The sequence below is a fragment of the Cricetulus griseus genome, chromosome 3 (assembly GCF_003668045.3).
Source record: "Cricetulus griseus strain 17A/GY chromosome 3, alternate assembly CriGri-PICRH-1.0, whole genome shotgun sequence".
Taxonomy (NCBI): Eukaryota; Metazoa; Chordata; class Mammalia; order Rodentia; family Cricetidae; genus Cricetulus; species Cricetulus griseus.
Genome location: NC_048596.1, coordinates 111,432,613 through 111,455,833, shown reverse-complemented (window position 1 = coordinate 111,455,833; position 23,221 = coordinate 111,432,613). Strand labels below are relative to the sequence as shown.

General features: G+C 34.5%; 1 protein-coding gene across 1 annotated transcript in view; it reads right to left on the bottom strand.

The window, feature by feature from the left end:
* Positions 1 to 795: 795 nt before the first annotated feature.
* The window catches only part of LOC100752294 (tyrosinase), a 66,720-nt gene continuing 44,294 nt past the window's right edge, over positions 796 to 23,221 (bottom strand). The window contains exons 4-5 of the mRNA XM_027407946.2: positions 9,840 to 10,021; positions 796 to 1,022 (exon numbers count right to left, since the gene is read on the bottom strand). Coding sequence (XP_027263747.1) covers positions 796 to 1,022; positions 9,840 to 10,021 — 409 coding nt within the window. The remainder of the gene's footprint in view (positions 1,023 to 9,839; positions 10,022 to 23,221) is intronic.

Below are 23,221 nucleotides of genomic sequence, written 5' to 3'. Positions count from 1 at the left end.
ATTTTGATGTTTTGGTTCTTTTTCCCTTATTTTTTTTTTTTACCTGGATAAAGTGTAGGTAATAATGTTTAGTACTATCTACTCCACACAAGGGCCACCATTGTATTAGGGAGTACGTTCTAAACTCTCGCCTGAGACGTCTTCCATCAGACACAGAATTTATATAAGAGAGTTAAAATATGACAAGTAAAGAAGGCTAGCAAATTATTCTCTTCTATTACTGGTTTCTTCCTAATCATTAATTCCTAACCATTGATAAAATAAATGAGCAATTTTATCTATCCCAGACTTTTAAAATTGTCTGAATCAACTAAATACACACACACACACACACACACACACACACACACACACACACACACACACACACACACACACAAGGGGCGGGGGGGGTAGAAGAAAGGAGGGAGAGAGAGAGAGAAAGAGAAATAAAATATTTTTATTTTCTTTGAAATTCAAAATGAACTAAGGAAAACAAAATTGTGCTTCAAGTTCATAGGCATCACTGATATAGTTTCATTATAATTTTAAGCAATCAGGAAGCATTTATCAAAATCAACCCAACTAGTTTTAAGACAAATTTTATTCAGATACTAGTAAGAGTGACTTTTTAACAAATATCAGTCTTTCATTGAAACCTAGGGCTTGGGGGAAAAGAGGGGACCGAGCAAAAATAGTAAGACAAATAGCTATGATCTATATTTTGTATTGGATTAAAATTGTGGGAGCGATCTCCACCAACATATAGGTAGACTGAAGTAAGACCTTTCAGCCCCATTCTGTTTCCTAGGTTGTTCATAGACGGCTCTGATACAGCAAGCTGTGGTAATCATCTTTTTCCATGAGGAGTGGTTGTCTTTCTTCCTGGAGCTGCCTCTTCTTGCGACAGCACAGATGACTGCTGAGCCCTACCAGAGCTGCAGTAACAGCAGCTCCCACCATTGCTGCCCCAAGGAGCCATGGCCAGATCCTAGTGGCTTGCTCCAAGTAGGGCTCAATATAGTTTCTGTAAAAGCCTGGATCTGAAATAGAAAGAGATCATATCACCATCACCATCAGCAGCTTTTGGGTACATTGAAGTCAGATGCTTGGGTGTGAAAGCAAGCTCTTTTACTTACCAAACTGAAGAGTTTGGGGGAAGTTAACCTAATTCTTTTCAGGCTCAGTTTCCTATTTAGGAAGGAAGGAAAGCAATTCTCTGCTCTAGATCCTTTGAAAGTTGTATAATACCCTTGATATGTAGTATCCTTAAGTATGATTGCTACAACTCCTGATGACTGTGTGGCAATACTGCAGATCTATATAATACACATTTTATTATCAACTATTGATGACCTCTGTGATAATTTAAATTATTATTTGAGAAACACTGATTATACTGCAGTAGTCTCAGAACAGTCCCAAGGAGCCTAGGACAAATGTATAAATATCTGGGTTTTTTATAGCAATTTATGTTTTCAATTGTGTGTGTGTGTGTGTGTGTGTGTGTGTGTGTGTGTGTGTGTGTGTGTGTGTACATGTGCATTCAGGTGCCACAGGGGCCAGAAGGTCTGAGATTCTCTGGAGTTGAAGATACAAGTAGTTATGAGCGGCCCACGTTGGTGCTAGGATTTGAACTCCTTCCTCTAGAAGAGCTAGCTCTCTTAACTGTTGAGACATATCTCCAGCTCCACAACTTTCAATCTTTTTTATTAAAAAATATTTTCATTTTATATACCATATCCACTTCCCTTTCCCCATCTCTTGCCCCAGGATCCCACCATTCTCAACCCCCCATCCACTACTCAGAGGGGGTAAGATCTTCCTTGGGGGAGTCAACAACGTTTGCTATACCAAGTTGAGGGAGGAACAAGCCCTGTATACAACTTTAGGGCATATACCCAAAGGATGCACAACCATACCACAAGGAGACATGCTCAACAATGTTCATAGCAGCATAATTGGTAATAGCTAGAACATTGAAACAACCTAGATGCCCATCACCAAAGACAAAAGGTGGTACATTTACACAATGGAGTAAACACAAGTGTAAACAAAACAAGGCATCTTGAAATTTGCAGGCAAATGGATGGCACTAGAAAAAAGTATACTGGGTGAGGTAACCCAGACACAGAAAGAGAAGCACAATATGTATTCACTCATAAGTGGATATTAGATATAAAACAGCTTTAAACCTTAAAACAACATATTTTAGCCAAGGGAATTTTTGAAATAATTTTGATTAAGGAAAGCTCCTACCCTCCTCATGATCTATAATTATTTCAAACCCCTAAGAAATTTGCCACTGGGTTGGGATCAAAACACTTGTGATTTCTGCCATCTATAAATAATTTTCTAATTCTTAAATTACTCAGTTCAGATAATATAAAATATGCATTTTGAAAACAAAATGCTTGCTGGATTCCCTAGCATTCTTCTTGAATTTTTTGCTGAAGTCAAATTTGACTTTTAGTTTTGTAAGTTTCTTATAAGCATTTCAGTCCAAGAAGCCTTAAACTTCTAAAATGTTACAGTTCTAACTCTACTAGTACATCCATGACATTGTATTAGAGTTACTATTTATATGTCTATATTCTGTATGATTATGATACTGAATCCTTGAAAGCCCAAACTATGAATTAATCCTGCGATTTGATTTGAGTATCTGAAACCCATGAGAGATTAAATGAATACTCAATGACTGAATATACTATTCGACTCAGAAAAGGTAGTGAAGAAATATGACAAGTTGATGTGAAGAAATGTACAAACAACATTTGCCAGTGGAAAATGAATCATAAATTAGGCCATGTTTACTATGTTTTGATGTAATGTTTATAATGTGCTTATAAAATAAATTATATAATTGACCATGATTTATTTAAAATCAAGAAAAAAGATGAGGCATTGGCTCTAAGAGAAAATTAATATAAGAAATATCTCTAAATGAAAACATGAGAACAGAACAAAGAAGACATTCATGGAACATAGAAGGAAATAACATTAATAATTCTACTTTTGAGATTATAATATTATTACAACATTTTTCCCTTCCCTTCCTTCCTCTAAACCATTCCATAAACCCTTAATTGCTATGTTTTAAATTCATGGCCTCTTTTTTATTAATTGTTATTAGATGCATGCATGTATATAATATATATATATGTATGTATATATTATGTATATATATATATATGTATATATTCCTGAATAAAATATGCTCAGCCTGTAAAAAAAAATAGAAGAAATATCTCTGTCTGATTCAACAATAGAAAACCTAACAAAACCTCAAGACATGGATTTCTCATCAAGTGACAGAAATGTCCTAAAGAGATGGAAGAAACAAAATGGGTTTGTGAGATAGCTAAACTCATTATTTATATATGAAGATTCCTGCACTAGAATTAATGAATTAAAAGATATTGTCCTTTATCAATATTTACAAACATGGACATAAAAATGTTACAAGAGTTATGGTAGCTGATTTGGGACACTAGACTGGGTAGAGCATGAGGGTGGAAAATGAGGTCTTTGTTTTTGTGTTTGGAAAAGCCTAGCTTTTAAAATAGAATACATTATTATTTGACAAAATGAAATTAATATATATGTCTACTTATATAATTTATATATGAGAGTAATATATAATAGGAATCAAAATTGAGACAAATGTAAGTAGAATACATTATTGTCCAACACCTAAAAGAAATGTAGTATTATACAGTTCATAAGTGTGTTACAAAAAAGAACTAAATTTAAAAATTGTCTAAAGTAATGACAGGATAGTAGTACTATGTATTTGAGACATGAATGATCATATAATATGTTAAATATAGTATACTTTTGTTAGAAAAGCATAAGATAAATTGAATATTATGACTATAAAAATTAGCTCCAAATAAATACAATGAGACACAAATAATGGCCCTACTATTACTTATAGACTTAAAATATGCAGTAGTTTGAAGGAATATTTAAAATGTTTATGCATCTGAAATATCTCTAAAGCCCATAGAAGTTATGAAGGTAATTTGAATGAAAATGGATTGCTTTGTTTGCTTGTTTATCATCACCAGAAAAGACAATAAAGGACTGACATGAAAAATAAAAGGCAAACCTCTACAACTGACTGACACTAATTTAAATAATCAAAAACTGAAACCAAATGAAAATGTAAAAATCATTTTCAGGAATCCAGAATGTCACTATTTAAAACAAATTTTAAAATATTTTTGATAGTGAGACTTAAATGGCTAGATTCACTTGCTCTTAGTTATTTAAATACATGTTCATTGTAAATGTGTGGTCAGTATGTAACAGGTTACATAATAAATACTATTTCCTTTATGTCCCATGGATCAAACCTAGAGAGCAACAAGTGCTCTTAACCACTGTGCAATCTCGCCAATAACTTATTTTACTTTAATAGGAACCTATAGTTAAGAAACATCGGATATTTTTAATCGACTGAACTTTAATGTGTTTTTAGTTCTTAAAGACTGTGGGACTTATAAACTCTTTATTGTATTTTAAATTGTGGTATCACAATTAACATGGCATCTTAGGAGCAAATGAGGAAAGAAATGACAAAGTTGAGCAGTGAGGTATTTGTGTCACTTTGACAAAGAGTCAATTTTTCAGGCTAGATTTTATGTTAACTTAAAACAAGCTAGGGTCATCTGGAAATATGGAGCCTCAGTTCAGAAAATATCTCTGTCAGATTAGCCTGTAGGTAAGAGTGTGGGATATTTTCTTGGTTAATAATGTGGGATGTCCTAGGTCATCGTGGAGAGTGTCATCTCCTGACAGGTAGTCCTGGGTTGTATAACAAAGTAGGCATCTTCCACCCACAATTTGTCCTGCCTGAAGATGTGCTGGGATAAGGGTGGCACAACCTGAGGAAGTAGTCAACCAATGACTGATCCAATTTGAGGCCAGTACCACATGAGGGAGCCCATGCATGGCATTGTCTACATGGCCAAGAACCAGAGGCCAGATAGCCTGGAGACCTAGGATAGAACCAAACCTAACAAATCTGGCCAAAATGGATGGATGGATGGATAGATAGATAGATAGATAGATAGATAGATAGATAGATAGATATAGATAGATTTTATATGTGTGTAATAGATAATATCAATGAAAAGATTCCTTAAGATATTGTGCCCTACTCATAAATCAGAACATAGCTGCATCACCATCAGAGATGATTCATCCAGCAACTTATGGAAGCAAATGCAGAGACCCACAGCCAAACATTAGAGTTTGGGGAAACCTGATGAAGAGAAAGAGGAATGATTGTAGGAGCCAAAGGGATTGATGACACAAAGGACAAGACCCACAGAATCAAATAAGCAGGAGTTATTTTGACTCATAGAGATTGAAACAATTGTGGAGCTGGTATGTGTTTTAGGAATGCCAACTGCGTACATGTTATGATTGTTCAACTTTGTGTTCAGTGGGAGTCGGTTTGTCTCTGACCATTTTGACTGCTTCTGGAACACTTTTTGTCCTACTGGGTTGCTTTGTCTGGCCTTGGCATGAGGTTTTGTGCCTATCTTACTGTAACTTATTGTAATGCTCTGTTCTGTTAATATCTCTGGGAGGTCTGCTTATATCCGAAGGGGCAGAGAGAAGTTGATCTGGGGGAAAGGGAGGGGAGGAGGTAAAAGGATGTCCTATATGAGAGAAGAATAAATTCAACACAGAAAGAAAGGAAGACAAAAGATAGGAAGGAAGGTAGAGAAAGAGAAAGAGAGGAAGACAAGGAAGGAAGGAAGAAAGGGAGAGAGAAAGGAAGGAAGGAAGGAAGGAAGGAAGGAAAGAAGGAAGGAAGGAAGGAAGGAAGACAGAGAGAAAGAGAAAGAAAGGAAGAAAGGAGGCTAAGCAAGTAGGAAGGAACAAGTGGGTCAGCACTATCACTCCATGGCTTCTGCTTCAATTCCTAACTCTAGGTTTGTACTAGAGGTTTCCTCTGTGAATTCCCTTAGTGGTGGACTGTTTCCTGGAAGTGTAAATTGAAATAAATCTGTTCCTGACCAAGTTGCTTTTGGCGATGGTGTTTGTGACAGCAACAGACAAGTAAACTTATTATGAAAGCTCAAGTGCTTTCACATTTTACTTCTATTGTTTGTTCTGTTATTTAATTTCTTCCAATATATTTTGATCAGATCATTTCACTTCAGCATGTTCATTATCACAAAATCATCGACTTAAACAACTTTCTGTATTTCCAAAACAAATTTTTGACTTTTCTTTCCTTGCTCTTTACTACTGAGCCACATCAGAGTATCTTCTAAATATTTTTAGTGCCATTCCTTTTTGAGTAAATTGATAAGTTTACTCAAAGTTTCATTATTATTGCCACACAAACCATTCTAATTGTTTCAGACCCTGTCACTTGCAGTGTATCTTCATTTTCCCCACAACAGACACATAGTGTATTTTGAAATCATTTCCCTAATTTAAGGAATTTAGGCTACATAGCTTAGATTGTGTGTGTGTGTGTGTGTGTGTGTGTGTGTGTGTGTATCTTTGAAAGTGTGTTTGAAGACAATGCTTTGGTGATCATGAACACTGAGTTCACTAGAAGGAATCTGAACAAAAATATTGAAATAAGATGCATTTGTGTAGATAATAAATAACTTATTTACAATGTTGTGGTAGTTTAAATGAAAACTGTCCCCAGTAGGTTCAAGTATTTGAGCACCTTGACTCTAGTTGGTGCACTGTTTGAAAGATGTTAAGAAATGTTTGTAATGTGATCCAAGCTGGAATAAATACTTCATCCAGGGCACACTTTGATTGTTTATAGCCTCACCCCATTTTCAGTTCTTGTTTGCTTATTTTCTGTATGTAGTTATACAGTCTGTCAGCTTATTGCTCCATACATCTACTGCTATGCATTTCCTACCATTATGGATGTCAAGACTATGGAATCCTAAACAAGAATACTCTTTCTTTGATAAATTTCTGGTCTGTCCTTTAAACAGTTACTTCTGAAGGAAAATCACTTGCCACACAGTTTTTAAAACACCAGTAAAGTTGAATGTAAGAGGAAATATTTGACAAATTCAGACATTAACAGCCCTTAACCAAAAAAAAAAAAAATACTTAAGTAGTTATCACCATGAATACCTGAATGATGAATAATGACCCTCTCGAACTAAATCATTTAAAAGGAATTTAAATTTTATTTTAGAAATCTTAAAGCTTAGCAATGAATAGCAATAAACGTTAAGTACTATGAATGCACAAAAGAAACAATAATAATGATTCATAAGATAGAAAGTAGGCTATTTCAGTGACTTATTTAAAATCAAATTTCTCTAAAAAGTTAGCTATGTAAGTAATTCACAGCTGTATGAAAGCATAGTAAATAAATAAAGTATTTGAAATTAATTTTGTTTATTTTAAAGTATTTAGAATAAATGTATTCCACCTCCTCTATTTTACCACTCAAGAATGTTTGTTACCATTGCCTTAACCATGTGTACATGAGGGGGGGATGATGAGTCGGGTGAATGTCTGGAAGGCAATGTAACAACCAAAAGAAACTACCATGGAAGAATAGGAGTATCATTCTATAGATATTTAGTATAGATAATTAATATTTGCTGATTACTAGCTTCGTAATTTACAGATAGTGTTTATCTTTATGTGACTCAACTTGTCATCTTATAAGACTTAATATACACAACTAGAAACTGGAATTTTACAGATTATTCAATATAATAGTAGACATGTTGATGGTTCTCTCATATAGGTTTAAGGGCCAATTATCTGCTTGGAGCGTCAAGCCTGTGTATCCTACTGCACTGAGAAATATTTACCCTGATGTCTCCTATCTCATCACTCTACAGCATAACAAAACCAGAGTCTCCCCCTTGTTCCTGGACCTTCTCCTATTATTCTCACATGCAACAGGGAATTATGCTATAATTTATTTGTGATATAAGTTTAAAAACTTGAAAAGAATCCTAAATCTTTTTATTCACTCAGCATATATCTGATTTGACAATCATTTTGAATTTTTCCCTCAAAATACAGTGAAGAACGAACTGTTCCATGTAACACACTCTGATAAACCTGCACTCATACAAAGCACACAATTTGTGTTAACTTTTAAGAAATGTCTCAATGTCATTTTCTTTGTTCATGTCACTGAATAGATGAATTCAGTATTCCAAAATTACAGTGATTTTCTTTGATTTTTGTTTTTCTGTCCTTTTCTATCTTTAGCTTGCCTACCAATCCTCAAATAGTGTCAAAGTTGAAAAATGCACAAATCACTATTGCCCTATCTGTACACTGTAAGAGTTTGCTGTTGGTTGAGTCTTTGTACTTCTTTACACAATCTGTTGGACTTCCACATGGGATTTAGTGCTTACTGATATCCAGATACATTAGTCATTGAAGTAGAATTGAAATTGGTTCTAAGAACTAGGAGTTTGTTAAGTTCACACATTTGTCTATTGTTTCTTTTTCTATTCATCTATTCATGTTTCTTTAACTTTTCAAAAATTTAGCAAAATAATAGTGCTTCTTGAATACCTCTCACCCATAAACCATTTGTAGTTTTATATTTTTTCCTTCTAGCCAACACATACTACAGTGAAATTAAGGTGTGCTAAAAACAGTGTCAAAATTAGTTCCCTTCATATATTGCTATTTAACATTTACGAAGTCACGTGAGTTCTATACAATTGATATGCCACCTCTTTTTCTGGAAAATAATACATATCTAATAAATAATAAAGTGAATACATAATTAATGCATGGATTTATGCTTTAAATACAATATATTCACCCCATGACCCAAAGACTGATGTTTAAAGATTTACCTGCCAGTTAAGGTTTGGGAATTGATTATATCATGGGGATTCTGGCTATATCAGTTAATTAATCAATGATGAGTTTCCAATATAATGGGGCATATTTCAGAGGTGCTTGAAAGTAGAAGGTAAGGCCTTATTGGCGGAGGCAAGTCACTGAAAGCTTGCCTTTGAAGGCTATGTCTTACATATGAGTTCATCTTTCTCTGTACTACATACTCACATGATGTTTCTACATTTCCTTAGACCCAAACCAATGGAACTTATAAATTATAGTCTGAAATCTCTGGAACCATGAGAAACACAATTTCCTTAGTTTGTCTTACTCAGTCATTTTTCATTGCAATGGTCAGGTAGACTAGAATAGCACATAGTTTCTTTATGGAATAGGCTTTTAGTACTACCTATCCCTTCTTTGTCATGAAGATATTAACATACTTCTACATAGCAAGATCAAAGCTCAGATCTAATCCCAGTCCCAAGGGTTTTAACCAAAGGCATAGTAATTAAAATTAAAAAGTATTATGAAACTTATTATTAGTTAGTATTAAAAGTTCTCAATACTGCATGGTAATCCTAACAAGAATCTCCCAGTGGTTGATCATAAACTGCTTGCTTATATCATACTGCATGCACTGAATTATTTAACATGGTTCAGAATAGTCATTGAATTATTCTTATCTGAATATATAACATGAGTAAACTGTGATTCTGAGAATTGAAATAATACCCTTAGCTCATAAAAGAGCCAATTGATAAGAGTTATGGCTCAAAAGCATCCTTATCCTATACTCTTCAATAATTTACTTGTACAAAACTCCCTATAGTAGATAGAATAGTTATAAATTTAGGAATCCTTAAAATTTGGTTTGTAAATGACAATATAGTGGTATAATATGGATTGTCAAGGAGTTTTGAAAAAAAACATTGCATACACACAGGATGTTTTTTACTATCCTGAAAGAGGTTCAATAATAACCTCTTTCAGGTTTAGATTCCATAGTTCATCTGAAGATAGCTGAGCCTTACCTGGCTCCTGTAGGTAGCTGTAGTCATATCCCAGATCCTTAGATGAAATGAAGAAATCACCATTTCTGTAGAGTGGTATGAAAGGGACCATATAGGATTCTCTATTATGGCCAATAGGTGCATTGGCTTCTGGGTAAACTTCCAGAAGAGGACGGTGTCTTCGAAGCCATTGTTCAAAAATACTATGGAGGGAAAGGTTAGTCAGATTCAATAATATTTTATTTATAAGATCAATATTTTATATTCTTTGAAGACAACTGTTAATATCCCAGGATGAGAACAAATTCTGACTATCTTTCAACTTTAACAAATTATCATTTCACACTCTGAAGAATGTTATTCATCAGAAATGATAGTGAGCATAACTTCAGGTTTTTTTCTGATGAAAAGAATTATAATCACCTATAGTGACTTCTATAGTCACTTTAAGTCTTCAGAATGCAACTTTGGGTTGCATGGAATTTAGTCATAGTCATAAATTATCTGTAAATTTTTACAAATGTAAGGAGAATCAAAAGGAAAACCATATAAAACTAAGTTTAAAAAGTACTAGAATTCATTCATTTTTGTTTTGTGGTGGTTATTTCAACCTTTGTCTTATATTTGTAAAAGGTCATGTTTTTTGAGGCAGAGCCTACCTTCAATGATACAGGGTGAAACAGCCCATTTCCAGCTTCCCCTAAAGGTCTTATGTGACCATATGATTACTATGCAGACATTAAGATAAACTAGCCTAGAAATAGGAAATAGTGGCACAAAGAAACAAAGACAATGGGAATCCTTAGTACTAACCAATGGCAATCTTTGAAACAGCATCAAGTTTTCATTGGCAGCAAAACTAGTTGTACCAGGAAAAAAAAATCCATTCTGAACTGTTATGTTCTTTAGAATGTTTGCTCTGGAATTTGTAGATGTTGCTCCTTTTGTTCTCATTCATCTCTGAGTTTGTTACACTAAAGTTTTGTGAGCTAGCTAAAAGCCTTCTAGCAAACTTTTCTATTAAAATAAGTCATTGTTAGTTTTTGTTTGGTACAATTAAAATAGGTAATAAATGGATCAAAAGAGTGAATAGAATGAATTAAAATTCAGTCAGTAAGAGAATTTATAGAGAGAACTTAGAAGCGTGACAAAAAATAGATTTGTGTTACAAGATTGTGTATGATAGGAATAACAAACTATCTGGATGGAGTTCAGGAACTTTCTTTTGAGCAATAGTTTCAGGTTCTAATAAATCATGACCAAAGAAATAAAGTACTGAATATATTGGGGCCATAGTCACCCCATCCTCATAATCCAACAGATCCAAAATCCAGTGTGATAATGTTTCCCTGAAAGTGCCAAATAAATAAATTACTCCTAATTTATATTTTACCTTAGGGAATCAGAAGTTAGTTCATGGTAAAGAACCAGTTGTGTAAAGGGAGAATGATAATACTTGAACAAATAAAAAAAAACTTTTACAGTTTAAAATACACCAAACAGAAGAAGAAAACCAAATAGAATGAGCACATTATTTTTTCCTAGGTATAAACTAGTTTTGTTAACTGGAAATCTGAACTTCAATCACTAGCCCACTCAGTATTGGATTTTCACTTGTGTATTAATGAAGGGTCATTGATACACACAAAAATCTGGCCCATGAATACCAAAAGTTTTCTAAGTTAGTTTATTATTAAATGTATATTATTATTAAATGTATATATCTATTGTAGTTCAACTTACTTCCTCTTCAAAATTGACATTTCGTTTTTTTCTTTAACTACTACTCATATTAACATATTAATCGCCCCATTCCCTCACCCTCCCATCCTCCCATGTTCCCCACCGCCCCCAACCCACTCCCCAACTCCTCCTCAGGGATAGTGAGGTCTCCCACCAGGGACCTTCAAAGTCTGTCAACTCGTTTAGGGGAGGGCCTAGGCCCTCCTTTCTGTATCTGGGCTACAATAGTATTCTTCCATGGGGAATGGGCCCCCAATGTCCATTGTGCTCTAGAGATAAAGACTAGGTTCACCTTTGGAGGTCCTATAAACTGTCTTGACCTCGTAGCTGGCACTCACATTCAGAGGACTTGGTTTGGTTCAATGCTGTTTCCCCAGCTTTATGACAAGGGTCTCCATGCTATTAGTGGGTTAGTGGGTCAGGTCCACTGTTTCTGCAGGTCTCTCCAGCCCCATCTTGGGTCCTTTGCTCATCCCTCCTCCCTCTCCACACCTGAATTCCAGTAGTGTGGTTCAGTGCTTAGCTGTGGGTGTCTGTTTCTGCTTTGAACAGAAACAGGATGAAAGCTCTCCTTCCTCTCTCTGCCCCTGGGCTTCCACTTTGGTCAGGGGTTCTTGTCTCCATCCCCTTCATCAAGGTATTATGCAATCTTCTCTTGGGGTCCTCCTTGTTTCCTAGCTCCTCTGGTAGTGTGGATTGTAGACTAGTAATCCTTTGCTCTATGTCTAAAAATCAAAGATGTGTGAGTACATACCATGTTTATCTTTTTGTGATTGGGTTACTTCACTGAGGATGGTTTCTTCTAGTTCCATTCATTTGCCTGTGAATTTCAAGATTCCATTGTTTTTTTTTTCCTCTGGGTAGTACTCCATTGTGTAAATGTAGCACATTTTCTCTATCCATTTTTCAATTCAGGAGCATCTGGGTTGGTTGCAGATTCTGGCTACTACAAACAATGCTGCTATGAACATATTTGAACATATGTCCTTATTCTATGACTGTGCATACTTTGAGTATATGCCCAAGAGAGGAATTGCTGGATCTTGAGGTAAACTGATTCCCATTTTCCTGAGAAATCGCCATACTGATTTCCAAAGTGTTTGTACAAGTTTGCACTCCCACCAGTAATAGAGGAGAGTTCCTCTTTCTCCACATCCCCTCCAGCATAGATTGTCATTGGTGTTATTAATTAATTTTAGCCATTTTGACGGGAGTAAGATGGTACCTCAGAGTGGTTTTGAGTTGCATTTCTCTGATGACTAAGGATGTTGAGCACTTTCTCATATCTTTCAGCCATTTTGGATTCCTCTGTTGAGAATTCTCTATTTTGTTTTGCACTCCAATTTTTAATTGCATTGTTTGATTTTTGGTGGCATGCTTCTTGATTTCATTGTATATTTTGGTGATCAGCCCTCTGTCAGATGTGGAGTTGGTGAATATCTTTTCCCATTCTGTGGACTGGCATTTTGCTTGTGTCCTTTGACTGTGTCCTTTGCTTTACAGAATCTTCTCAGTTTCAGGAGGTCCCATTTTTCAATTGTTGATCTCAATGTTTGTGCTACTGATGTTATGTTCAGAAAGCCGTCTCCTGTACCAATTAGTTCCAGGGTGCCCCTACCTTTTCTTCTAGGAGTTTCAGTGTGGCTGAATTTATGTTGAGGTCCCTGATCCCAAAATGGACATTTCAATGGCATGAAGATGCTGTGCAGATTAAACAGCACCAGTCACAGACAGTTTTGTTAAATGGTACCATTTTCCCATGAGCCCTCTTGCTCATTTTCTTCCTTATTATTTTAAATATACTAGTAAAACTTTACAATTGTTGAGGAAAATGAAATATGCTATACAGAAATATGAATACCGTCTCTAATGATTGTTACATTTCTGGTAGGCAGAGTTGGGAAAGAGACGGCTTCTAAATGATTGATTTTCTTTGGCTCTCAGATTTCTCAACTGACAAAAAAACTGGCTTAAAAGTACAAAATTCTATGTAAGACCTATCAGGTCATGAAAATATTTAGTATTATCTTGTACTATGATCATCAAAAGAGTGTTTCTTGTTAATGAAATGTAATTTACAAAATACAAAGAAGCCAAAAGATAAGAAATACTCATGTAACTGCTTTATATCTGGTTATTGATGTATGTGCCTATAATATTCCATATATTCTTGAATATGTTTTCAGATTCTAAATAAGTTTTCAACCATAAGGAGAATCTTTGACAATAATCCTTTCCCATCCCCTACACATTGATGTAAGAAGAGTCCAATATGAAGTGGGTCATTAGACTAGGGCTGGAGGTAAATTTTGTACCTGATATCAATTGAGAAAAATTACTATTATAGTTTAATTTATAAATAATTTTGTTTATATCAAGAAATAAAAACAAAGCTTTTACCTAAGTAGGGCAGGAGCATCAATCCTTAGCACTAGATTTAATGGATGACACCATTAATTTGTTTATTACCTTATCAACCTTTGAAAATGAAGACATTAGTCTTCATCAAAATCTGCACTGGTAGTTCTTCTCTTCAGTTAATTTCATCAAACTGTGTCTAGAATGGCTCCCATTGAAATACTATTAGTAAATTGGATAACTATACTGACAGCTTTTGGGAAAATCTTATTGAAAATTCATTTGAAGTGAATCTGGATAGTTTCTGAAAGTCTGAGAGATAGCCAGAAAGACATTGTAGAATTAGGAAAAACTGATCATAGAAATATGAAATGATCTGTTTCTCAGGTAAAAGTAATATAAAACATTTTTTCCAAGTCTTATGTAATGTCCTTACTTACTCTTGTCAATACCATAATAAAAATACAGTGTGAAGAATGATCTGTTTCTTTTAAACCCATACAAAATTGGCCAGGTTTCAGGACAATTGATGAACCTAAAGAATATGGCTAAAATATGCCATTTGCAGCTGGATCCATGAAATGGTAACAACACCTAAACACTTTATTGAACTTGTGGAGACTTATTGTAGACTGAGGTGATAGTGATAAATTTCTGGGGCAGCAGTCAAAGGGGAATTACAGCTTACATTATGGTTTCCCATCCAGGAAATCTACAAATTTTTGATAATGAAGGCCCTCAAAATTAAGATAATTGAATACCTCAAAAAAGTAACATGAATGCTCACACTAATTGTGTATTTATTTTGATTAACTAAAGCCAAAATTTAAAGCATGTTAAAATTAAGAAAAACTGAAGAGACAAAGCAATCTTCAGAATACCAAATCAATCTCTACGTTTGGGATTATCAAATATTGAATTCAAAACTATATTAATGATATGCTGAGTAAACATGGAAATATATACAAACATAAAGATGATTTAGTAGAAACTTCCCAAACCCCAAATGTAAAAAGAAGAGAAGAACAAAATAAAAGAGAGTAGGAGGGAAGAAAGAAGAAATAATAAATGCCATAAAGGAGAATTGCTGAAGAATTTTAAAGATGTAGAATATCAGAATAAAAGAATGGACAAAACAGGCTGGATATACTCCAATAAAATAACTTGGGCCTTTTGGAGGAATGGGAGATACATGCATCCAATGAGTATGAATACTTCATAGTGCTATGGAATATGGATGTGTGTCTGTGTGTGTGTGTGTGTGTCTGCCTGTGTGTGTGTGTGTGTGTGTGTGTGTGTGTGTGTGTGTGTGTGTGTGCGTGCATCTCTGTGTGTGTGTCTGTGTGTGTGTGTGTGGTGTGTGTGTGTGTGTGTGTGTGTGTAGTGAGAGAGAGACAGAGAGAGATAGTAAGAGGCAGGAGAGGTAGAGGGAGAATATTTCAGAAGGACAGGTGAGCCAACAGAAATTCTTGCCAATTGCTAAAAATAAAACAGTTTAAATTAAAATTTTAAGTAGTTTTGGCTTATAATCAAAAATTTAAAATAAATTGGGTGTATTCACACTAATATAAATGAATAAACCAATAGGGATAATATATACATTTGGCATGTGAAATACTCTCAAATAGTTATGGAGGTGTCAACAAGCTGGTTATAACCAACACCTTGCTCTCTACTTACAGGCAGTACATGAGGACTTCCTTCTGAATGATGCAATATCAGATAGTGGTGGGATTTAGCATTTTGAGGAATCTGTCAAAAACTGCCTCAAACAAGCAACATATGTTCAGATTCACAGTGATAAGTTTATTATGCATCTCTGATGTGATATGAAGTGAATGGTGCTTTACTTTTGCTATATTCTTAGTACAGAATATTTGAATCCAATGGACTAGCATCAGAAAAGTACTATTGAAGGACATTACACAAAACCCATAAAGGATCAGGATGTCTAGACCAATAAATAAAAATGTGAAAAACTCTCACAGCCTAGAAGCCCCTAAGAAGGCCTGGTGATTAAAGGTAATATAGGGTACTAGTCAGGCTACCAGCCAAATAATGACATTAGGTGATTTCTAATATGAATAAAGAATGGGCTTTATCTAATTGTAATTTATTATTGTTGGTTTACTCACTGCCATAACTGTTCCATATTTTTAAAGATGTTATTGATATGGTAAATGTGGTATGATCAAAACCCAGTATTTTATCTAATTAGCAAAACTACTTTAAAACAAAAATGTACTAAATAAAATTAAAAGAGGGGCCTTAAAACACTTGGCTATTTAAGAGCCAATCTACTTTAGAACACCTAGGAGTAACCACTCAATAAAAATGCTGCATACACAGACATAAAAATACATTTTATTCTAATAACTCATTTACTTAAAAGAGATTAATATCTCCCAAGTTTTGAGCATTTATAATGTATGTGCTTTTCCACTATATCTTTTATTCCTTGAAGGCTTAGGTCAAATACCACTTCTATGAGATATTGGGTAAGAATTAATTTTTCCTCCTTTGAGGAAATGCATCACATCATTACAATTCCTAAATACATGTTTGATGTTAAGAATACCTTCACCTTTACTTTCATTCTTATCTTTTTGTCTAACATCAAGCGTACAGAATTCACTGAAAGCAATCATGTCACCTCAATGATTATTATATATCATATATTTACCATAGTGCTGTGTACAAACCAGGTTCTGTGGTTACAATCATTCATACTCACCCATAAATTTTACAGGCAATTTATAAGGAACTATGCACTTAATTTTTGGTTGTGAGCCTAGCCTTTAATGGCTGAGCTATCCCTCTAGCCCCTATGCACTTAATTTAAAAACAACAATTTTACAGGATTTTTAAAGTGAGTATAAATTAGCTATTTTAGGAATTGATCAGAATTGGAAAAAGGAAGATTGCAAGAGATGCTGGTGATTTTGAACCACTCCTGACTGAACCATTCACTGATCCTCACCTGTTACCCCACTGCCTGCAATGTATCATCACAATGGCTGGGTCTGAAGATACAAAGCCAAGTGAGGAACTTCCCTTGTCTTCTAAAAATCTGAAGTTGGGTCCATAATTCAACACAGTACATTATGAATGCCACACAATAATCAAAACCTTTTACACCTTAAGAGAACAGTGAAAGGAAAGATAGATTCTGCTTGGGTAGGAATGTATCAGATAAGGGGACCTTTTGGTGACATTTGGACATAGTTTTGAGAAATGATTTATAGAAGTCTTGTGCTATAATAGAAAGGGAAAAGACAGGCCAGGAAGACTGCAGCTCAGGCATAAAGAAGCCCATGACTGTATAGTGGCTCAGAACTGGATGGGAATGTATGTGCCAGTACATGTGTTGTAACAGATAATGTTAGGTCTTGTAAAGAAGCAACTGAGTCTAAATAGTACTGTGAAGCTATGAGCTTTTATTGGAGGAGATTACACAGAGGAATGACAGTCATATTTAACAGACATGTTAACAGAAATGGATGAAAAGCCAAGTTTTGGGGATTAAAGGGAGTGAACATGTACAAAGGGCATATTCTGTTTAAATGGAAACTTCTGGTGGAATGTGGAGTCTCTGCCTGTGTGGGAAATAACAGTATCTCACTTTTTCTATTTTCTAATGCCTCTAGTTAATAATGGAACCCATTGAGAGAGTATTCAGAAAGTATTTTTTGGTTGTTTTTCAACACAGGGTTTCTCTATGAAAACAACAATCTTAAAAGAAAGTCACATTTTAAAAGGATAGATTGTCAGACATGAGTAACTTTAAATGAAAGTGAATAAAGGAAATATGAAGTTCAACTGAGTCCAACATCAACTGATCACCATTAAAAGTGCATACTTTAAAACTGTTTAACTTAGTAAATGAAAGGGAAAAGCAATTCTTGGGGAATGAGGAGGAATTAAGATGAGATTAAAATCACTTAAACCAATGAAGTTTGGAGGAACTGAGCAAAAGAATTAAAAGGAGGAGTAAGAATGAAGTTTAAGAAATAAAGACACTGAAGTTTTAATTTTCCTTCCCCATAGACAATTAAACATATCTTTTGGGGCAAGCACTGCACCGTGGACTATTTGGAAAGGAAGGTGATTGTTATGTGCAACTAAATTGAAAGATTTTTGTCGTTGACAGAAATTAAATTCAAGCAGAATGAATCAGGCTGTACTCATGAAGCACAGTCTGAGAGATGGACTCTATGAAATGGTGTCATAAAAAGCTGGCTCCTCTAGACCATTCTGAATATAGGTAGGGGACCGGCTCTACATTTGTTTCTCAATAGAAATATTGATTTATCTTTAGAGCCTCAGTGCTCTAATACATGAAATCATAATCATGAGCTTTACCTTATCTCCTTCATTAAGCTCCCATTAATTTTTTCAATACGTTTTCCATGTACCCACTATACGTCAAGCTCTAAGGTTAGTTATAATAACCTGTAATGTCACAGAGTTCATTTTGTGTAGTGATAAAGATGTGTGAATATTCAAACAATATAAGTGATGTGCATGGAGACATGTAGATAAAACCTGTGAGATCCCAACAGGATGAGTGGTGAAGATAAAAAGTGTTTCTCAGAAGAGTATAGTTAAGTTGGTTGGGAAAATTATGGAGTAGAAATGCATTCTAACTATATCCTCAAGTGAAGTCAGAGCATAATAACTGGAAAATATAAGATGTAGGATATGGGATGCAATGTAGAATAATGCAGGGTCAATGAGAAAGGTGGGAATGAGTAAGAGTGTTAAACTCTTTGTTAGCACAAAGAGAGAATATGGATTGCACTGTGCGGGTCAATCTTCCAAGTAAGCACATCAAACAATGTATGATCATTGTTGCATTTGAAATTTCTAATTATGACCATGTTGTTATATGTATTCTATGTTATATTATAAAAATATATATTTCAATGTTTATTGGCTATTATAGGATATGATAGAACCAATAATAAATAAGGCAATGTCTCTATATGAAAATTAATATAATTAACTGATCTTATTCATAGACCCATATCTATGGATCCAACCACCTGAGGATTAGAAACACCATTTAAAAATGTTTGCAACTTTAATCCCAGCACTCGGGAGGCAGAGACAGGCAGACACCTGAGTTCAAGGCTAGCCTGGTCGACAAAGTGAAGGCCAGCACAGCCAGAGTTGTTACACAGAGAAACCCTGTCTCCCACAACCACAACAAAAGCAACAGCAACAAAATGCACATGTACTAAGGATGTGTAAGATATTTTTTCCTTCTCCCTAAACCACACCACATTGAGGAAAGATTGTTTTAAAATTAAAAAAGAACCTCTTTCAGAGCACACATACTACAAGATACAAGTAATCCATGAATTATAAAACTCTATGAGATGAGGTTTATAAACTATCCTCAAATAGCACAGCACTGAATGTGAGGGACTTCAGCATCTGTGAATTTAGGTGTCCTGAAGAAAACTTAGGACAACTTTATTAATTTTCCCATGACAGTTATTCTGCAATTCTTCCTTCGACTATTCCTCTTAATTTTGCACAAACTATTTCAGTGATTCTTAATATTCCTTTTAATTTTTGAAACTACTTTTATCTTATTGTTAAAATTAACTCTCATGTAAAAGCAAATTGCACATATTCATGGGGTGCCAAGTGAGATCTTTGAAGCACACGTGTGGCAAAGTGTTAGATTGGTGTTATTTAATGTCTATTAATATAAATATGTATATGAGTATAAGATATGCCTATATTCTAAAGTGTTGTTCCTTTGTAGTGAAATCATTGAAAACACTTTCTATAGACTTTCTCTTCTTTATTCTGTGACTTTTTGAAATATATTGTTCAGTGCCATTTCTGTGGTGACTCCATTCCTCTCCACTTGTTAACAGATGTTAATAATTAGCCTTATGCTTTCAACTATTAGATCAAAGTTTTAGATTCCACATATGAGTGACAATACACAGAGCACCTTTATCTGCCTGGCTTGCGTCACTTCATGCTACAATGCAGGACTTTAATCTTTTTTCAGTTGTTTTAGTAAGAAAAATGTAACTAGTTTTATTTTCCTTTACAGAATATACCTGCATTTTAAATGCAGCCAATATGAAAATTTTTGTTGAATTTTGTTTGTTGCATTCTAAAACCCTATGATGGTGAAAATACCTTGGACCTAGTTTTAACCTTGAATATGACTAGTATTTATTTCCTAGATCTATGTAAAACCAAAATTTCACATTCTTCAATGCATGTCCTTTTAAAAATAGTTTGAGTTATAGGTTCACATGCCTTACTATGATGAAAAAATAACTATTCTGCTCAGTAATATTTCCGACTTTGTTGGATGGTTCTCTTTCTTCTAGTACAGTGCCAAGTGTTTGGAAATGCAAGAAGGGTTATTAGTAACACTCACAGTATCACAGTAGTGAGAGTTAGGTTAGATACACTACATGCAAAGTGGTATTCTAAGTCATCTCAATCCTTAAAATTACTTTTATGTTATTTTTGAGTAATATCCATATTTTACAGATCAGAAAACTGAATGGCAAAGAGGACAAGCTTACCTATCCCTTAAACAACTAATACAATATAGTTTTTCAAATAATGATTCAAACCAAGCAGTCTAGAAGTAGTAGATGTCTTTGGCCTTATTGAGGTACTATCTCCCAATTGCATTTTCATTAACCCCCACACACATAAGTAAGCAAGCAAACAAAAACTGGGAGCTTAAATGGCATCCCTAAATTTATTCAGTTAACACATGGAACAGTTGGGGTTAAAACCATCTCTGTAGAACTCACTTTTCCATTCTACCAAATACTTCCAAGTGTGTGTTTTGCAAACATAAATACATGCAGAGTAAATTTTGTAAGCAAGTATCATGTAATTAGAAAGGAAGGAAGGACAACTTTGAGAGTTACTGGGTGAAAAATTCTGTAACATTTTGCATAGAAATGAACAGTTCTTATGTATCCCCGCCTGGATCCATAGAGCCTGAACTGGAGCTTGTTGATGCAACAGTCCAGCTACATCTACCGGGGTGAAGAACCTATATTATGCATTTCCTTAAAATATTTATCCATTAGGAAAAAGGCACTTATAGTTTGATATCTTTGTTTATTTATATTATACTATATCTTTATTTCATAGCAAGAAGTCTTGATTCTGAGGTAGAAGGATGTCTTTAAGTTCTATAGATTAAACATCATCATAAATAGTAATAATAAATAACTTCAAGATGGACTTGATATTGGAACATTTTTGACACAATATTTCAACCAAGAATACCAGACAATACCCTCTTTATCCTCACTCAGAGGTTCACAATCCTATACCAATTCTCTATACATGATTAGCTTCCTTACTCCTTTCCCAATTATGTTAAACTGTACTGAGCCCCCTCCCCCCACCCAGGATTACAATGGAGAAGTTCATGATGGTGATGAACTCCTTATTTGTGTTTGCAACTATTCCCTCCGGACCACTGTACATATGACAGTTCATATGTAAATTTTAACCTTTATAGTTTTACAAGTTAATAGAATGACTTTGTGGGAACCCAAATAAATTATGCATTCATCCTTCCACCTAATAACCTACTAAGAGACAGAAGATTCTTGTAGTCCCAGATGCACAAATGATGCAATTCCATAGTCATTGGTACTCCTTCTGCACCCGTTATCAGCAGGTTCTTTACTTTTCTTGTAGTTCTAGATTTCCTGCCAATAAAACTCCCAGAAGTCTCCTTTATCCTCTTAGATTGCCACTTTATGCATACTCTTACCTGGTCTGCAAATCCCTAATTTCCACAAAATTGTTGGAAAATAAAGTAGAATAAAATGAACACCTTCATTTAGTTTATTTGGATTAGAAATTAGAGGGGAAATGTATGATATAAATTAAATAGCAAAACTCTATGTACCTTTGCCAGAGGACTTTGAGTTAATTTCGTACACAGTGGAAGTTGTAGTTACCATTTGTTCAAGACAATGGTGTAAAACAATACACTGCTTGAAAGATTTATTTAAAAGTGTTGTGCAAGAAGACTTTTTAATTCTATTTTATTTTTAAGATTTGAGGTAGGGGACCAATACATAATGGTGTGGTTAAGTACCAAGGGCCTATACTAAATATAATAGAAGCTAGAAATAATGTATGAAGACAGGGCAAAAAAAAAAAAAAGCAAAGAAGTTCACAGATGTTTGTACACCAGGAATGACATTTGTAAAGAGAAAATTGACTATGAACACAAATGTTTCTTTCCAGCTAACAGCAAATATTCTATGCATGCCTCCGTATATTTATAGTGTATAATTATAGAAACATATGGAGCACAAATACACAAGTTATTTATACAGCAAAATCCTGATATCATTGGAATATAAACGACAGACAAAAATAGTGTGTTTAATCTAGCTTAATGAATGAAGATAATGTAAAGCATCCTTCAGAAAGTGAGTTTATCCGGGGTTGACAGCCTGACATTTGACTTATAACAAAGGGTCCTTACTATCGGAAATCAGAACTCAAGAAAACACAGATGAAAGGCGAGAAAACAGACTCTTTGTTTTTGCTCTCTCTATCTTCTCACCTGTGTCTATTATTTCCTTGTAGTGAAAATCCTCATTTATCCATATCCAAATCTCTTCCTTCTCCTACTCATCCAATCTTCCCCTCTAATTTCAGTAATTTAAAAACAAAATCATTCCTTAGAATGGCTATTGATCTATTTGTCACCTAATCAGAAGTTTTAAAATGTAAACTGACATATTGAGCAACGGGAAAATCTGTTACTCTGTTTGAAGGAAGAAAATAACAATGGGAAAAGGATTTCTATTTACTGTGCCAAGGAATGCTCTTTATAGAAGTGGAGACTGATGGAAAAAATAATGAATCACAGACAGTAGAGCACCAAGACACTTGACATGGAACATCTGGAGAAGGGGCAGAGACATCAGCCAAAGGGACTTGTGAAATCTTTATAAATGTCACAAGTTGCTATCAACTTTTGCCTTTTTTCCCTTCAGTAGTGAAATTTATGAACCTTGAAATGCCCAATTAAATAGTATTAAGGAAAAAGGTAACATGAAGAAATATTTGGCTTACAATCTAGGTGCTCAGTGAGGAGAATTTTTAATGACAAAAAAAAAATGACAGTGATTAGCAAATCCCTCTTTCTGTACACCTGACAAATTTGTATTCAGTGGTTAGAGGTGTGATCTTCTGGACTGAAATCTTTGCTCGAACTGCTTATGTATCCTGTCATTTAGAAATAATAATATTCCTTCATTCTCAATTTCCTG